The following is a 19,561-nucleotide window of genomic DNA, read 5'->3' on the forward strand; positions in this document are numbered from 1 at the left end:
AAACCCCTGTAAAGCAGGGGAATGTCTTTTTTGCCTATTTTTCATTCACATATTTACTTCCACAGAAAACTTAGAAAGACAGTACAATTTCAGTACAAAATACAATTCAATTTTATGGCCTCAAGTTGTGCCAGGGAAGGTTTAGATTGGATATTAGGAAAATTTTTTACACTGAAAGGGTTATTAAGCCTTGGAATGGGCTGCCCAGGGAAGCGGTTGAGGCACCATCCCTGGAGATATTCAAAAGACGGGTACACATAGTGCTTAGTGACATGGTTTAGTGACGGGTATTTTTTATCAGTGTTGGGTTGAGGGTTGGACTTGATGATCTTTAAAGGTCCCTTCCAACCTGGGCAATTCTATGATTCGAAGACACCATAAACATCGATCAAATAAATGAACAGCTGTATAGAAACAATAAACAGTTACCTTCAAGCGTTTCTCCCTCTCCAGAAAGGGCCTCTCCTGCTCCGGAGGCGTACAAGGCAGACACAGTCAGTGTGTACCTCGTGGCTTGGTCCAAGCCCTTCAGCACTTTGGAGTTAGTGTCACCTTTCACCGTCACTTCCTTCGTTTCGCCTCCCGCCACCGGAGTGTAGGTGATAAAGTACTGCTGCACTTTCCCAGGAGCAGCGCTCCAAGACAACCTCATGGTCGATGTCGTAGCATCAGAAACTCTCAAATTTCTTGGATTTCCTCGGACTGCACACGTCAAAAGATGTTGAAAACAAGTTGAAGTTTGTTCACTTCTTGGTTTATTTTTTAGGTTACCATAGCATAGGGCTTAATGCTGAAAAAAATAATTCCTGAATAGCCTGCACTAACGTTGCTACAGTATGTTTACTGTAATTGGGAATGTACAATTCCATCCCCATCCTGCTTATGCAAAAATGCCCAATAAAGTTTTTGTGCTCCTATTTTTTTTCTGTTAAAACAGAGATCCTGGAACACTTACACATACTAGCACCTGAATATATGCTCAACTTCAACACGCCAAGATACATGGTGAAGTCACTGTCTGCAGAATCAAGTCACAGATCACCAATGAAACGTGAATTCACGTAATAACTTGTAAATTGTAATAACACATTATGTTTTCCTACAGAGTTCTTTTCGATGATAGCTTTTCTGGTTTCTTATATTTAGAATCTCAGTGAAGTTTCACCAGTGCCCAGGATGTTCGTACTGCCTCTCTAATCTTCGGATTTTGTTTAATAAGGCACAATATGTGTTAAAGGTTCATACAGTTTCATACAAGTTAAGGCTAGAGTGATAACTTTAGTAAATTAAATGCTTCATTCATTCCTTGCTAGCCATTCAGAACAAAGTTCAAACAGTGTCTGAATTTGCTGAAAAGAAATATAATTTATATCACTGAATATGAAGAATCATGAGGACAATTAATTAAACATACAGGTAGATTCTTCACCCAAGTTACTCTGCCACAGCAAATGTTGCAGGTCCAGACTGTATTTTAAAATGAAATATTACAGTTTTGATAAATTATAGTGTCTTAAATTACCTCTCAACTAGGCTTGAGCAATTTTATAATTCCCTGTTCATACGGCCAATATGGGTTATTCTCTTTTCAGTACGAATATGTCAGCATGCAGGGAGCTCTTCTCAAGTTTACTACATTCACAGCATTGTACCTTCATCGGTTTTTGCATATCCATTCAGGGAATTCCCAGGCCCAGACTGATACTCGGGAATGACAGACACTTCATATCTTGTATCTTGGATCAGGTTCTGCAGAGTAGTGGATCTTTCATTTGCCGAGACAGTCACTTGTCGCCTTTCTCCTCCAGTAAGCGGCCGATATACCAGCCTGTACCGCAGGACGTTTCCTGGAGCTGGAGTCCAGCCAACTACAAAGCTGTCGGTCGTCTCATCTGTTATCCTCAAGTTTCGAGGAGCACCTTTAACTGCAAAAAATACAAGCATATAATTTGTAAATATTTGCTTTTAATCAAGCAGTATCTGAAGTGAAAACATCCCAACCATTCTGTTAGCTCACCAAAACAACAGCTTATAATGTCCTCCCATTTTTTTAAGGAACACCAACCATGAGTCACTTCCGAAAATTTAGGGCCAGTTACAACCAGCAGCGTAACAAAGTTGTCCCCAAAAATACATTAATTCCAGTATATACAACCACTTCTGAACATCAACACCGCCTGAGTGTGTTTGGCAGTACCAGCAGAACTGAACTACGCCAGGGACAATTGAGCACAGCGGGGACATTTCTTAACACAACGAATCGTACGGGTTTCTTTGCTGTGGCCATTTGTCCATCTGTTTCTGCACCATCTCCATGTACAGAGAGTTGTCAGAGACACCTGACTACAACAGGCAGCTCTCATATTTTAAAGGAATGACCAAGGTAAATGCAACAGGAAAAAAAAACCTGCAAAAAAACACCAAACCAATTCTATTTCCTTAACTTAAATTCTCACAACAAAAAATATATTCATTGTAATACAAGTTGCATCTGGTGTTTAAAAAAGGCTTCTGCATGAAGTCTCACAACTCAAAGACGAGCACTAGCTTGTTATGGCAGAAATTAAGGAAAAACTGTGGTGAATGACTTAACCTAGTCTGCTCCTTGAGAAGAGATACAGCAGCTCAGGTCATTTCCTATGAACTCAATGGGGACACCAAAGAAGAACCTGACTCTCCCAAGACCCGTTAAGATCTACTGTCCTGCAAGTTGCCTAGCAGTATGTAGTGTTGTCATTTAGGCAAAAAAAAAAGTTGTGGTTTTTGTTTACTGTCCAAAGTATAATTCAGATGGAACACTATACACCAAAAAGTATTGTTCTTCAGTGTTAAATTACAGACATGTTAGAGGTCTGTAGAGCAATTAAGAGTGGAGCAATTAATAATCCTAGTTTTGAAGAAACCAAGTTGTTTTCTACTAATAGGAAACACAATACTTTCAAATTCTTTAAAAGCCTGAACGCAAAGTTAGTTGCCAAGAAAGCTGCCTGGCCCAGACTGTCAGCTAGATCTGCATGGAGAGCTGCTGAGGTTTACATGATTGCAGAACTGTCTTCTCAGACACGTTGGGATTTCACCAGATCAAGATGCTGACAATTATTTAAGGCAGTATCAGCTGCAACATGGGAACGCTGGTTATTTTTGTTAAAGCTATTCCTTCTCCTGTCCCTGATGCTCACAAGCTACACGTTCTATCAGCCAAGAGTTTGTCTGTTTTCCTAAGGGAAAGTTCTATGTGGCCAAAACATTCGGACTGGTACAGTCATGGAAATATGCACACCAGCAGTGAAACCTGTATCTTCCAACCTTAACATCCAAACTAAGCTATTTTATAAGCGTGTATTTCTATCAGTCCTAAGAGGACGGAGCAATTAACAAATTTCCATGCTGTTTCTTTTGCTCCCTTGGAAGCATTTACGTCACCAAAGGTCACAAATGACAGCATGGAATAATGAAAAAGAGTGGATCGATATTTTAAAAAGCATGATTTAGACTAGACTGAGTATTCCACTACTGGAATAGAAAATCAAATTTACTGTCACCCTTCCGCTTTAAATCAGTGGTAATGCATGGTGGCAACTCTACCAAGAAGGAGTACAGCTGTCACGCTTAAATTTACAGCTGCTGATCACAGAAGCTCACACTGACATCAGCGGAAGTTTTGAATCAGTAAGAGTTATTGGATCAGACCCATGAAGTTCTGATGGGAGACAGCTGATCAAAAACTCAGCCCCCTTTAAGCCTGTGGTACATAAAACAGAATTTCTTTTCATGCCAGATAGATGTAGACACAGCAAATTACATAGGTACATGCTTGACTTTAAATGTATTGAAGTCAACATGCATTCCTGCATCAGAGTCATAACTATTAAATAGACTAGAGTAGTTCAGTTGGAAGGGGCATACAATGGTCACCCAGTCCAACTCCAGTGTATATTAAGATAAATACGAGCCAACGAATTTATTATTGACTTCATTCAAAAATAGGCCACTGCAAAGAATCACAGCATCCATCCAACTTTCAGGGAAAATAAAATCCAATCTTAACAATTTAATGTTGGCCTATTATTGGAATTTTATATCTTTACCAAATACATTGAGAGACAATAATGTTTATTCTTATCCTGCACATCAGTACAGCTTCCCAGCCTTGGCTGGCTGTTCCACATAAACCCCTTCTCTCAAAGCAAGTTCTTATTTCAATGTCTCACTCCTTTGTGCCTGAGAATAACAGGAAGCCTTACTTTCTAAGGTGGTTTCCTCTCCATCCAAGGGAGGGCCATCACCATCTTCATATTCAGAAATCACACTGACGGCGTAAGTAGTTTCAGGGAGCAAGTTGGTGAGAACTGAGCTGGTACTTGAAGCTGGAACTGAAACAATGAACTCATCTCCACCGACTGCTACTTTATATTTAATGAGGTAGGACAGAACTTCAGATCCAGCTGGAGACCAGCTCACTTTGAAACTGTCAGATGTTACATCAGAAAAGACCATATTCTTTACAGGCACGTAAGCTGTATGGAAATAAAAATGCACAGATGAGATACACTTGCTAGAATATTTTTTAACACAAAAATCTCTAAATGAAATGAAAAATGTCCCTCGATAATTTGATTTATTGTAATTGAACAGGTATTTTGTTGCACATGCAACAGCATTTGTTTTCTACACTTGCTTACAGCTACCAAATTTCATGAAGCTCATATCTAGGTTGCCTCAAATCATACAACAATAAGTAGAAGCACCAACACAGTGATTTCTACATCAAATGAGAAAATTCCATCTAAAAAAAATGTATTTATGAAAACTTAAGTTAAAATCTGATGATTGGGTTCCTTCTTTCACATGTCCCATGAACAGCAGTAACCTTATGCCCTCAATGGGAACTAAGAATCCTTGGGTTTTTTTCAGATCTAGATTAGAAATAGGACGAAATAAATCCCAGTATTTTTGCAGGAACGGAGTCAAAAGGGAAACAAGGAACTTGACATGAGGCACAAACACAAACCTGACATCCTGGGCTTGTTTTGCTTGGCCTAGTCAGCCTAACAGTGGGGAGGATAAGACTGCTTGAGCCCTCTAAAACAAAGGCTGCTTTGCTGGTTTGTTCCTCAAAGCTATCCTGAAACAAAAGGCTTGTTTTTAAAGAGAGTGGGCTTTTCAATACTGGGGACTATTCAATGTTAGTGTTCTACTGAATATAGGTAGGGACGCTGAGGGTGCAACTCATCCTGAGTAACTTTAGCTGACCAAAAGTTGGTGATTTAGAAATCTTTCAAATATTAAACATTATCCAATCTCACCAATTTAGATGCATGTGAAGACTTTCATGTGCTACTTCATTTCGGTTTTTACAGTTAGATTGAGATTAATGTCCACGAGCATCTGCTGGTTCAAATTGCCTGAGCCCATTTCAGAGGGCCATTCATTTTACCCTAAAAATTACTCAAATCACCCTTTGGAGGTGTTGGCTTTGCCCCACTGCCTTTGAAATTCTAAAAGGCACACTTAGACTGGCTACCTCATTTTGGGCAGCTAAAGAAGAATGGCCCTAGTAAGCAACGGTTTTATTCAAGACAGTGAGTGTAAAAGCAGAGCACATCCCACTAAGGTCATTCCAGATAGACACACACTTTAATAGCTCTCTAGGTACCAAGGAGGGAAAGGGAAAAAAATATTCTCCAACAATTTTTTTCATGTCCTTTTTTCCATTAATTTCCCCCCTTGCTTTTTAGTATGTTTGAAAATGAGAACCAAATCCCCACCTATTAAAATTATCATTTGTAGAGGGACAATTTCATCAATATACATTCTTTAAGCACAAAACATTGGTTCCAATCTTTTTTTCATCGCGTTTTCTACATTTCTTCAAGTAATAGTAGTTACTTACATTTTTTCCTTATAGCAGCCAGTTCCTGCTCAATCCGTAGGCAGACAGACTGTGTAAGTTCAAAGGATATCCTTTGAAAAGCATCAAAATCTTCCACTGTGTAAACGTGGGTTTCGGCAGGAGGTGAGGCGATGGCTTCTAACTCTGTACGCACTGCATCCTTCACACCAACTGCGAATATTTCTACATCTGCATCCCTCAGCTTTACTGCAGGTTCTTTAAAAGCATCTGACGATTTCCCATCAGTGATAAGAATCATGACTCTCGGCACGTTTGGTCTTGATCCTTTGCTGGTAACAAATACTTTCTCCCTCACATATGTCATGGCTTTGCCTGTGTTGGTAGATCCACCTCTGTAGGGGAAGGTGTTAATAGCCTGAATTATGTCTTCCACTCTGTTGTATCTGTTCAAAGAAAACTCCATATAGGGATCTCTGCTGTACTGGACAAGACTTATCTGTACTTTTCGAGGCGATATCTCAAAGCTTTTAACTAACACTTCCAAAAAGGCTCTTACTTTAACAAAATTGGCGATACCGATGCTGTAGGAACCATCCACTAAAAACACAACATCAGCTTTTACATCCACACCACGTGAGCATTCTGTAAAGAAAAAGAATCATCACTATAAACAGATATTCAATAGCCAGAGCATTACAATTGCATCTGCAGTTCGAATATCATACCCGGTTGCTTATAAAGGAAACAAATCATTCTAAGTAAAGCTGTTTCTCATAAATAACAAAGGTATGATACTAAAACAAGCATCAGAGGTTTAAACAACAAAAAGCTACTGTGTGGAAACAACACAGTAGCTCCTAACTCACCCACTTGAACTTTTACTTGTTGTGTTTTTTCCATTATGGTTATTGGCTCACTGGGGGTCAGTCCTTTCATTGCGTAAACGTTTATCTGATACTCTGTGTCTGGAGAGAGATCTTTCACATTCAGAGCCGTGGTCTGAGGACCCACACTCAGCATGTGTTGTTTTCCACCAGCTATCATGGGAATGAACTGCAGCCGGTAGCCAGTTATTTGGCTTGTGGATGGATCCCAAGTGATCCTAACAGATTTTGAGGAGATCTGAGTGGCCACCAGGTTTGAAGGAGGCTCCACCACTGAAAGAAATCAAAAGCAAAGCCAAAATATTAATTACAGTTATAAACAGATTTTCTTCCAGGTGTTTATTTCTGGAATAAATTTAGTCATCTTTGCTTAATCTTTACTAAAAATCACTTCTTTTTTTTAGCATAAATAAACACAAGTGAATTACAAATACAGGCCGACATCTGTGTTTTCTCAGCATTCTCCAGTTTTCATTCCTTGGTTCTTAACCTATTACATATTCTGCCCCTTCACTAAGCAGGTTTTTTTCCCATTAGTACATTTTTCCATAGAAGTGATGCCTGTGTTCAAACTGACTCTATGAGACTGATAATTGCACGTCATTGTGTTGCCCTTGAAAAGATGGAATAATGGAGTTATTCCAAATCTACGACGTCATATGTTCTGTTCTCCCACATCTAAATGCACAAAGCTGAGACCTGTTTTCCACACTTGCTCATGAGACAATGGATCAAACTCCAGAAATAAAGCAAAGGAAGTAGGGATGGCCCCTTAAACAGGCATAAGAATAAAATGAAGTCAATAAATGCATTTATATAAATATCTCACCTTCTTCTCCACTAACCAGTTCACCAAGTTGTTCATCAACACCGGAGCACACTTGCAAGATAATTTCATTCTGTATATCCACAATTCCATCAAAATTAGCCACGTTGAACACATGCTTCAGTGAAGGCTGAGATGCAATTAGCTTGAGTTCCTTTGCATCTGCTGCTTTGATTCCTAGAAGTTGCAATAGACAGGACTGTGTCAAGTGGCCATAAAATACAGACACCTGTGAATGTGTTCATAAAGTATCAGAACGTTCTGGGGTAAAGCTGAGTTTAATTCACTTCTGTCCTCTGTCATCATCAATAATCAAGCTACAAAATAATGATTAATGCGATGAAGTGACATACTCCATTTTCAACCTGAGAAAATAATGTGGTATCTTCAACAAGGCCAATTATGCTTGTCAGTCATCTTAATTCCCATGCAGGAGCTACAGAATTACTGTCAAATTAGGACAACTAGTACATTCCACTCTGGAGGGCACAAACGACCCGTTTCAAGGCCTACCCATGGAAAGAGTGGCATAGCAGAATTCTTGAAACACAGAATCTGTAAAACATATAAGCTCCTTCTTTAGGAATGTTAATCTTTCAATCGTTAGAAAAGCTCAACGTACCCAAAGAAAAAACTTCCACTCCTATGTTGCGAAGCTCTCTTGCAGGAATTTCAACTTCATCTTGAGCTTTTCCATCCGTAATGACGATTGCTACTTTGGGAAAGCCTTTTCTTGCTCCAGCAGACTCAGTGAAGGTGTTTTGAACCAGGTAATCAATAGCCTCACCTAAAAACCACACCACAAGTTGTGTTTTATTAGGCTTGAATGAATTAGGCTTCCGATTTGAAGCAAATCTGAATTAGAAAGTGAAATGCTGAATAAACAGGTTTGTGGGAAATCTGTACCTGTCATTGTGTTGCCTCCTTTGTAAGGTATCCTTTTAATTGCATCAATAAGATCACTTCTTCTGAAATACTGATTTAAATTGAACTCTGTTCTTGTATCTGAACTGTACTGAACAACTCCAACTCTCGTCTTTTCTTCCCCAATGTCAAAAGCTGATACAAGAGCAACCATGAAGTCCAGAATATATCTGAAGTTATTTCTTCCTACACTCCATGAACCATCTACCAGGAAAACTAAATCTGTCATTGCACTTATGGAGCATCCTGAAACGCAGGGAAAAAAAAAAAATCTGTTAGCAAAAACTCACATACAAAACTTTTTGCACAGTTTGACATTATAGGAACATTTTATTGTGTTATCACTTCTGTTTTGCATCTCTGTCTCCCTGTAATAGCAGCACAAGTTCTTCTGAAACGCCTTTTATCCACAGCACAATGTCTTTTGTTAATAGGACTAAGACACTCAAGGATTTGCTCAGTTTAGTTGCATTAAATTCCTAGTTTCAGTACCAACTTTGCACTTTATTCGTTCAATGAGGCTATAAATTCCTTCCATCCCAGTCCCTTCCCAAGTTTCCTTAACTCTGGACGATTTTACAAGTGAGTATCTTTGCTAGATGACACGGGAACACGGTTTAACTGTACGGGGCCCTAGAGCTAGACCTCATTTATCTCTAAAATGTCAGGTAAGCTGAAAGACAAAACATCTTACTTTGTAATTGAGCCTCAACCTTCTTCTCCTCTGGTACCCCTGGACCACCTGTCTGAACTGCACAAAGCACAACATAGAGACAATTAATGGAGGGAATCAGGTTAAATTTGTAAACATCAAAGAAAAGCGTGTAGGGAATTAGGGACACAAATCTGACAAGTCTCAGAATATGACAACATAAATGCAAGTTATGCACACATCATCGGAGTTAGATTTGACAACATAGCACTCAGGGCAACGCAACATACAGACAATGCAAATAATAATCCTCTATATTTGTACATCTTGTACAGTAATTTCCTGAAAATTAACTGCAACATCCCTGGATGAAATACCAGTACTACCCTTCTCTAACACACAGGGGAACTCATCGTCATTCCTTGTGGTTGCTTGGGAAGCCCGAGACATGCGACAAAACGTGTCATAGAAGATACTCTGCTGTGCTTAATGCTTTTATTTAATTAAATTTATTTTACGCTTCATTTAATTATTAAATATAAAAGATAAAAAATTAAATTCCATATTTTATTATGCAAATACATATATTGTGTCACATTTTATTGTCTGAGGAAGGTAGCTAGCTTTTTTCCCCACCACCACCCAAGAAGCCAGTCAGATTCCTTTGTTACTGAGGTCAATGAGAGTCTTCCCCTCAACGTCAGCTGATGCAGTTTATAGGAAGTAGGTTTAGTTCAAAAGAGCCTCCTGCAAAGAATTCTACAGGGGTTGTCAGACACGATATATCCATGTTATGTTAGTCTCCTCTTCTCTGTTGCAAATTATCTCTGCTTTTACTAGGAATTTTCCCTAATGGAAAAGGGCTGCTCAGATACTACATCTGATCCGAGTTTAGGTATGTGGCAATTTTGGGTAAGGAACTGGAACTAAGCCAAGTTTTGTGGATGACTACTCTGTTATCTTACACAGTTCCCTAATTGTTATTAGGGGTACTTACTTGTCAGTTGGCCAAAAACAGGTAGACTCTCCTCTCTTTCATCGTATGAAGCTATTGATACAACATACTCTATGTCAGGTGTAAGATCTGACAAGACAGTTTGGGTAGTGCTAGGTGAAAGAGTAAACTCTTTAGTAGGCCCATCTGCAATAAATATATAAAACAGTTAATGCAGCCTTTAAATCCAGTAATATCAATGACAAGAACAGAGAATAATCTAAAATCCAATGAGAACTTTAGAACAACACACTTCCTTTTTTCCTGAAGTATCAATTTTGAAACGTGAAACTTCAAACTAACCTGTTTTCAATAGTGAAAAAAAATTCTGCAGTGTTTAATAGATTCCAGGAAATTTGAAACTTAAAATGCACACACAACATGTACTATTATCTAACAAATCACAGTCCAGCTCTGATCCAATTTCTCTTTTATGCTGATTATCTCTCAAAGGGAAACAGAATAATGGGTGTCTGCATCAGTGCCTGACGCATGCAATAATTCCCCTGGGAGAAGCACTTGAATGAAGTACAATACAATTCTTCTAACTTTAAGGTAAAGAAGAGGAGCAGAGTGATGAATCTGCCTCCTTTTGCTCCTTGCAAAGGAAAGGCATCCAGAACTTATTACTTGCAGCCCCCAAAGGATAAATGCTATGGTAAGAAAAACTCCGACTTGGAACAATCACTGCTCCTCCCTGTGTGCTCTTTGCTGCTGCCTCAAGCACAAACTCCAGGAAGATGTTAATGGCTACTCTCATACTTAAGTTAGATATAAGTGAAAATAAACCCCAGTTTTCCAAAAATTTAATGACATAAACAGAATTTCACAGAACTCACCATTTGTTGGGACCACTGTTATCCTGTACCCCACTATTGCATCTGGTGGCCTTTTCCATGACATTTGAACATTACGTTCATCTATAATTGTAAAATTCAAGTCTGTCGGTGGATTAACTGCAAAAGATTTATAGCAAGTGGATGTTTATAAGTTTGAACAAGCTTTGGCAAATGAATAAATAAAATAATGTTGAGCAAAGCTTACTAAAATTGTCTTTGCATAAATTTGTTTCCAACAAATATAAAGATATGTTGTTGGAAAAAAGAGTAAAATAAAAGCTGACGAAATATGACAAAACATCAAAGAGTATACGCATTACAGAGGACAGCACAGAACATATGTTTCTTGAGTTGCCAAGACATTCAAGAATGGCCAGCAAAATCAAGCACAATAGAAAACACATTTGGGTACATGTACAATGAGTTCACAGATAATCACCACATATGCAAACATTTCACATAACAATTAAAGGAAATTTTTTTACATGCTGGGTGCAATCCGTAGAAGCATGCCAAATCACAACCTGCTCACAATACCATGAGATCATTTAGGACATTGAGAACACAGTACTCTTCTTAATTAGACATCAAAGAATTGATCGGCTTTTTAATATAGTCTCTGCATAGTCGTATTTCTTATAAATTTCACTGAATGTGGAAACTTGGCAGAGAAAAAAAAAAAAGGTATTTTAAAGAATACAGGAAAAGATTGGGCATTTAATGATCCGTAAAACAATTTCTGTTAGGGTCCAGATATGAATATACATGTAAAATGTATATCAGTAATAATGACATACTGATGTATCGTTTTATTTCAAAATAGGGACAGCTCTACCCCTTTGTTCCTGGAAGCCACTAAAGTGATATACTTTGCATATGGCTGCAAAGAACTCAGGAACGAAGGATAATAAACGGGGTTAGTAATGGTTGCAATTTGCTGAAATACTTGAGCTGATGCGAAAGTTCACAAAAAAAAAATAAGATTCTCCCCGTTTACACCAGATTGCCGTACAATTTCAGAGGTGTAAACTCTTGGTTTCATGTTCCCTTTTGCAGCAGGTGTACCCATACTAGTAGTGGCATTTTAATGTAAAATGCCAGTATGGTTCCAAACAACACAATGGTTAATTATGAAAAGACAACATCAAAGTATATTTATGGACATTTATTTTACAGAACTTATAGAAAACAGCAAAGAAGGCACCAGTGACCTGAACAAATGACTGCAAATAAAACTTGTAGGAGCTGATGACAGAAGTAATTGAACAGTACAGAGAGGAATAGTTTACATACACTATTTTGCAGCATCATGCATATGTAAATGAAATGTTGATTATTATTTTTTAGCTTCCCATGATGGACAAAAGCCTCCATGTACAAGGTTCATTACACAAAGACGTTTCATAAATATTTTATAATGATATTCTCTTTGTAAAATCATCATGCTCATTCATGCAGTATTTTACTGACTCACTGTCAGTGCATGGTAGGTGTATTATATATTATTGTTTAAATAGGTCTACAAAGTAAGATTAGATTCAGCCATACTTTCCTTAATTACTTGCGAGACCATTTTGCAGGCATTTTTAACAGACAGATCTTCTCAGTTTCCTGGAAGATCTCCATCATATGTCAGATTTTGGTTCAGTTTTAAACATAATTTAAAGAGCAGATAAAGGAATAAATGCTAGAATGTACACTTATGAAAAGACATTGTCCAATTGCAATAAGTAGCATTGAGCTCAAAAAAAACCTGGCAACCAATTGTGTAGGCAGTTTGTTCTTTTTTTCTTCTAATTTACTCTGATTTCCAACCTTAGGATAATATGGCTTTGTAATACTGATACAATAGATACGCTAGTATTGAAGTAAATGTTATTTTTCCTATTGTCCATACACAGGCAGTGAGATTAGAGCATTAACCTGCATGCACAGTTTATTCCTCAGACAGTCGATAAGTATCACAACGCTAGAGACAGCAGGGTAGTCACTTAGTGTCAAAGTCATGCAACGTGTGTTAATAGTGAAATACATCCAGGTGATAAGAATATCATTATAAAATATTGTTTCAGTAGCAATGGCTCAGGACAAATTTAATGCAAAGGCAGAGACAACTGACCTGAGCATGCTTTTTAAAAAAAAAATTCAGTACATGGAAAAAATAGCACCACCAACCTTGCAAGTAAATTGGCATGTTGCAGCAGAGACTTTGGGCTTTAGCTGCTGAAGGAGAGCAGCAGCCCAACTTGTTGATATCCAAATGACCGGATTCCAGATAAACTGAAAAAACTGACTGTGAGGAAAAGGCTTTAACATTGTAAAGTTTTTTTTTAATCCGTTTCGTGAAAATTCAGATGTGGATCTTGGCAGGTAACAAGAATAGCCCATGGAGAGATAAGCGGCGTATGCGTTCATCCGGGTGCTCACAGCCTTTTAGAACTGCAGAACTTTAGAACTTTTAGAACTCTTAGCTGCAGGGGACCTCAGAAAGTCCCCTCCTCCATCCCACGGCCGAGACATGATCAGCCACCCCATGTCATTCCTGACACGTTTGCTTAGATCATCCCTAAAGCCCTCCACTGTCGGCAAGACCGCCAGGTTCCCACAGACATTACTCCACTCCCTTTGCCATTGTCATGTTATCCCCGACACCTAATCCCAGTCTTGGTGGCTGCTCTTTAAATCCGTTCGCTCTCAGCCAGCGGTTGGCTTAGCGAACTCCAGCACTGGACACTTCTCCCATTGAAATCAACACGGAACCTCGTCTGAGTCAAAAGAAAAAAAAAAAAATCCAGTTTGGATCCAGTGTCGTCATAACGTCTTCCAGATGGTCTTTGGATACTCAACCGAGCCTATGAAACATCCTCAGGCCTTCACGTGGGGAAGATTTCACCCCTGTGACCCTGGCTGCGGGGTGAGGACGAGCCACGGTTACAGGACTCAGAGCAGTAAGTCCACCTGAAGCACAGCAAAACGTTTTGCTGATAAAAACCTTATTGCGACAATCCCAGGGCAACTGTTACTCTGCCTGATTGAAATTTTTTCTTCCAGAAGGGAATTCACCAGCGGGAAGATAATACATCTGCAAAAAGGAATCAGGCCAGAGTCCCAGGAGCAAAATGCCCCTGGTTGGGGTGGGAGTTAGTCCCATTGCAGGGACAAACCTTAAAACCCCACTCTACAAAGGCTGACGTGTGAGAGCAGCTTTACTCAGGCAAGCGGTCTCTATGTCGGGCTACTTGCCTAAGTGAAGTTGCCCCTATGGTGATCAGTCTGACCCACCAAAATCCACCCCAAACCTCTCGCTGGCCTGTCAAGGTACGGGATCATGATGGTAACGCTTCATGGTGTTATAGTATTGCCTTAATTCCATCTTAATTCCATGGGAATGTATGGCTCCCCTACAGGTTTCCAGCGTGGTAAAAAAAAAAAAAATCTTGCTGTATGACAATAATGTTAACGCAGTGTTAACTTCCACCACTCTGAGAACTATGTGGTAACTTCCTCCATCAAATGAGCACAAAAGAAAGACAAAAATCAGCCATAACATACTCAATTCATTGCCACTCCTTGTGTTATATACATGTATAATAACAGTGTATTTTCCGAAGCAAAAAATATAGAGCAAGTATTACTTAACAGGTAATACAAACCTAATATACCAGTCTACAGCTTTCTACAGATAACACAGTGTGGCTGCAGAAGATCCCGATGAATATCTTAACAAGAGAGAATTAAAATCTAATCAGAAGATCATGCAATTTAAATCTAGAACCAGGCTCAAAAGTGGTATCACTTGGAAGCAGCTGCCATCCACAATCCCTACGTGAAATAAAATCTGTAATTCCATCACTGGAAAAGACTTGCTATAATTAGCATGTGAAATAAGATGTTAGCCCATGTTAAAATAAAATAACATACAGGCCACGGAAGCTGAAGAATCCAGCTTTGCTCTCACTGAGATAAGCCCTGCTGAGGCTGGAAGGGGCCAAAACTCCTTTGCTTTTAACAGCAGCAGGAAAAACAGAGAGTTATTTATGCATATACACATTTCAATTTCACACATCAATCTACATGTCTCTCTCTCTAGGAAGTTGGAAATCAAGAGCTAGTTTCTTGAAAGACAGAAATTGGACACCAAAAATGCAATAAAATAATGGTCCCACCAACCAGTTCCAAAGCTGAATAGGTGGCTAGTTTTCAAAGTTTCAGCTATCCTGGACCATCTCTAAACCCTTCAGTCAATGAAAATTAACATTTTCAACACACGCTTTATTACATGAGAAACTTCCTAATCCTCTGTAACTGCAATTATTTGTAGCTTACTGTATTGCATGTCCTGGAGACAGATTTTTTCACCTGACAAACCTTTATGCACAACGTTTGGCTCAGTGACACCCTCCCTCCCTCCCTCCAGCCTAGAAAACAGACTTCTGTAGGTCTGAACCAGTTCCTGAAACACTGAAAAGTCAGCACCTTCATACGCTCCATGAGGTCACACAGAACCAATGATTCCCTCATTCCCTTCCCGTGCCTTTGAAAAGCCCTCTGTATGAGGGAACACAACACACTACGCAAGCCATGACATCGTCCCAGCGTCACCTCCAGATTATCACTAACAGGTTATTTGCATGCTAATCTCCTTGGCTTAACTGTGAATAAAATAATGAAAACAATTCTTATCTAGAGAAAGGACACAGATTTCCCCCTGGGTCTTTGTGATCACAGATGGAAAAAATAGTGTGAGAGAAAGTAAATCTTAACAGGAGGATACACATGGAATGCACTGCAGTGTTGCAGTGCTGGACTAAAAAAGGCAAAAAACGACTCAAGAGCATCAAATGTAGCATCACACGCAAAGTTTAAACTGAGAGAGAGACGTCAGAAGGATTGCAAAATAAAACAAGAATTTCACCCTAAAAGAAAAGAGCAAAAATGCTGAGCATGAAAATAGATTCTCTTCCTTGTCCAGGGTAAACAAACAACTTCCCCAGCGAAATGCCATGAACGCATTTAGACTATATGTTGGTTTTACCCCCTCTACTGCTGCAGCGATCGTCCCAGAAACCCCTGTGCTGCTGTGTCTCTGCAGAAAAGCTCTAACATCCTTCCTGCATCTCCCTCCCTCGCCAGCAGCAACAGGGCAAGGCTCTCGTGAAGGACTCGCAGAGCAGCCGTGATGCTGATGAAGAACCAGCTTCATCCTGAAAGATTTAGGAATCTCTGAGCAGCAGCAGCAGATAAACACCAGATCTACTCCCTGGAGAGACTGAAAAATGAAAGCTGAAGGAAGGCAGAAAATTAGAACTAAGCTTTTCCTTCCCTCTGCTTTCACTCCATCTTCCCACCCCACATCAACAATCTTTTACCACATCAAATGACCCTCTCCCTCATCCTCCTCTCGCTTTTTCATCCCATCGAGTGTCTACCCACACTTCAAGGAAAGAAAATTCAAAGTGCACCTCTTGGGAACAACCCAGAGAGAGCCAAAGGAACAAAAACAAAACAAAGGACAGCAAAAAAAAGAAAAAGAGAGGGACAGGACTGACTGGTGGGGGGACAGCTTTGCCACAATGTGATCTGAAAGCTGGAAAAATAGACTAAAGGACAACTGTCCACAGGAGAAAGTCAGCTCAGCAGACAGGATTTAAGTTGTAATGATACCAAAACTAACGTAAGTAAGATTCAAAGTGCAATTTACAGGACAATTCCAAATTGTAGCACAAAATTAAAACAGTGTAGGATGACGAGTATAGTGCAAATAAAAAACACACTGCAAGAAAGCTCTACGAAAGCAATTCCCACCGGCGCAAGTCCGAAGGTACTCCTAGCTGTGACCTTCCATTTTCAGCACCACCATTTCTCACTGCACCTCCTACTCAAGAAACTCTTCTGCTCTTTCTTCAAAACCCTGGAGCTAGAAGTTTCTCGTAGAAACCCGACCGCTGTAAACTAGGTAATTTGTTTAATACACATTTCCGAATGCAGAGTAATGTAAGTCCTGCCCAGGAGCGCTCTACAACTCACAAGATCAGGCTTTGTCCACTCTTTTCCTTAGCAATGGCGCCTCCTTCAACATCACATCTAAACAAGCCTGGTCAGCGTGTCTGGCAACGCATCTAGTTTCGTTGTTATAAAATAACTGTGTGCTTCTCCAAATACATTTGTGTCGCCTTCATTAACAGAACTCAAGCTACGACTGGTAAAACACCTTCGCTTACATTTTGAAATAACCTACTCCACACACAAAGCCAGTGGTGTGGGACAAGAGCAACGTTACTCCAGCTCCGAGAGAGCTCCTTCCTAAGATGGGGAAGAACACACAAACACATCCACTCCCTTCCTCCATCAACACCGTACACTTTCCCTGCTTTCTCTGGCCCGGCGGTCTCCTGCATTTCAAATGCAGCTCTGAAATGACTTCAAATGACCTTTTTTCGGTTCCTCGGCCAACAACAACGCAGCGCGAGAGGGAGGCAGCAGGCTGATCCTCTCCTAGGGTGACCAGATGTTGCACCACTGGCAGAAATGTCATCTTTTTTCCAGAAAGCCAGTGTACTTTTTACATCTGCGTGCCCCAAGCAAGCACCGCTGCCGGGGAAGGGTCCCAGATGCATCTCTGACATGGCAGGCTTTTAGTAGCCATCAGCCAAGGTGACCAGGTCCAAACACAGGAGCTTGTGGCAGGCCATGATCCAAGAATTTGTTTCAGTTCAATACGGAAAGACAAGGAAGGGAAAAAAAAAAAAAAAGCCCTGAATTAGCAGACACTGGCTTCTGGGGTTTTTTTCCAGCAAATCCGGGGGAGCTCACACCCAGCGGTTGGGTTCACCCTACGATGGAGTCAGGTCCCGAAGGTCAGATCAAGTCATTTCAGCACAGGACATTCACCATCTCTATTTTGCCCTGGCAGAAATACCACCACCATGACCGAAGCCACGCAGCTCACACAGAAGGCAAGAGGGGAGCTTGCCCCCACACTTGCTGTCAATCCACTGTGGAGGCCTAATGCACCAGGGCTGGGCCATTTTGAGCCACTCCATGGCAAGCGTGATGGCCCCAATGGCTCTCCCCAGGTCTTCGTCCCTGCAGCTGGAGAAAGGACACTGCCAGGGGCTGACAGAGACCTCAGCCTCCAGAGGGACTGGGCCAAGGCCCTGCAAGGAGGAGGAGGAGGAGAAGGAGAAGACAGGCCTCTTTGGGGGTGATGGTGCCACACGCACGCCCCGGCCGCCATGGCAAGGCCTGGTCCAGACCCACCACCCTTCGGCAGTGCCCAGGACGTATGTCATGGCGCTGGCAGCATCTCCTCGGGGGCGTCCCCCAGATCAGACCCGCCACGGAGGCTGAAGTGTCCCTGAGGGAGCGTGAGGCCAGCCCAGGGCTCGGCTGGGGGTCGCCCGGTCGAGCAGGGGAGGCCGTTGTGCCGGCGGGGCGATGGCGAAGGGTCCGGGCCGGACAAAACACACAGGCGCAGAGAGCCAGACTCTGTGGGAGCATTTTATTTCAAAGCTGCGGGTTTGTTGGGTGCTGGGTTCTTTCGTTTCCTCTCTCAACATAACTAAATGAGACTCTACAGCACGGAGCCCAGCCATTCTCCGTCCGTCAGCGGGGCAGCGGCCGTGCCGGGCTGCCCGCCAGCGGCAGCCATGGCAGTGGGCACCTCGGGGGGCCCAGGTGGCCACGCTGGCCGGTGGCCCATGTCCTGTGTGCGGGACGGTGTGGACAGCACACCCGAGAGACAGAGAAGAGGGAATTACGGTCCGGCTGAGGAGCCGGGAGAAACAGAGCACAGAAGGAGCTGGGCAAGGAAGGAGAGGCGTTTCTCTGAAGGAGAGAAAGAGAGAAGGCGAAGGTAGTTACACTCAAAAAAACAAAGAGGGAGAGAGCCGGTAGCTCAAGGCTGGCTGGGAGGTTTGCTGGTCAATGGGGCAACGGGGGGCAAGGGGACCGGGAGGGGAAGGTTACCTTCAGCCTCGATGGAGGAGAGGAGGGCGGCTGCACACAGAGCAGCGACTGCCGAGCACAGCGCTGTCTTCATTTCTGCCCTTTCAGATCACAACAACATGAATGAATCTGCAGTGATGGGGAGGGGAAAAAAAAAAAAAAAAAAAAAAAAAAAAAGAGAAAGGAGAAGGAAATGATACGCGTGGATTAGAGGATTGCGTGGGTGTATTCATGAAACATAGAAAAGACGAACCGTGGATTTCACTTTGTTCCCTTATCCCCAGCCCCCACCCACAGGACCAGGTTGAAACCTCTAGACTTGAAAGCCGTCCAAGACGATGACAGACCTGCATGACTAACTGGAGAGTCTCGTCTCGCAATAATGTGCCTTTTGTTGCTGAACCCTTTCCAATCACCGTAAGCATCCACGGCTTTAACCTACTCGGGGTTAATTTGATCAGGGAAGCGCGGTGAAGATCCGAGCCTCCGCACGGGCGGGAGCCAGGAGGGAGCTCCATGACTTCATCGCCAAGTGCGATGATAGCTAATTCAGAGGTCATTCCTGCCTTGGATCAACTAAATGTCTCTTTCAGCTGGGGATTTTATTCGGCTCCTTTTTCATAACTGCTGAAGCACTTAGT

The 19,561-nt window shown here is 41.4% G+C and overlaps 1 protein-coding gene across 1 annotated transcript in view; it reads right to left on the reverse strand.

Annotated features, from left to right (window-relative positions):
- Nucleotides 1-19,014, reverse strand: part of COL12A1 (collagen type XII alpha 1 chain) — a 98,263-nt gene extending 79,249 nt beyond the window's left edge. The window contains exons 1-12 of the mRNA XM_074150628.1: nucleotides 18,942-19,014; nucleotides 10,974-11,090; nucleotides 10,138-10,281; nucleotides 9,183-9,239; nucleotides 8,471-8,734; nucleotides 8,187-8,351; nucleotides 7,568-7,741; nucleotides 6,721-7,011; nucleotides 5,894-6,496; nucleotides 4,245-4,517; nucleotides 1,653-1,925; nucleotides 430-702 (exon numbers count right to left, since the gene is read on the reverse strand). Of these exons, the coding sequence (XP_074006729.1) occupies nucleotides 430-702; nucleotides 1,653-1,925; nucleotides 4,245-4,517; nucleotides 5,894-6,496; nucleotides 6,721-7,011; nucleotides 7,568-7,741; nucleotides 8,187-8,351; nucleotides 8,471-8,734; nucleotides 9,183-9,239; nucleotides 10,138-10,281; nucleotides 10,974-11,090; nucleotides 18,942-19,014 (2,707 nt within the window). The remainder of the gene's footprint in view (nucleotides 1-429; nucleotides 703-1,652; nucleotides 1,926-4,244; nucleotides 4,518-5,893; nucleotides 6,497-6,720; nucleotides 7,012-7,567; nucleotides 7,742-8,186; nucleotides 8,352-8,470; nucleotides 8,735-9,182; nucleotides 9,240-10,137; nucleotides 10,282-10,973; nucleotides 11,091-18,941) is intronic.
- Between the last annotated feature and the right edge of the window lie 547 nt (nucleotides 19,015-19,561).

The sequence above is a fragment of the Numenius arquata genome, chromosome 7 (genome assembly GCF_964106895.1).
Source record: "Numenius arquata chromosome 7, bNumArq3.hap1.1, whole genome shotgun sequence".
NCBI lineage: Eukaryota > Metazoa > Chordata > Aves > Charadriiformes > Scolopacidae > Numenius > Numenius arquata.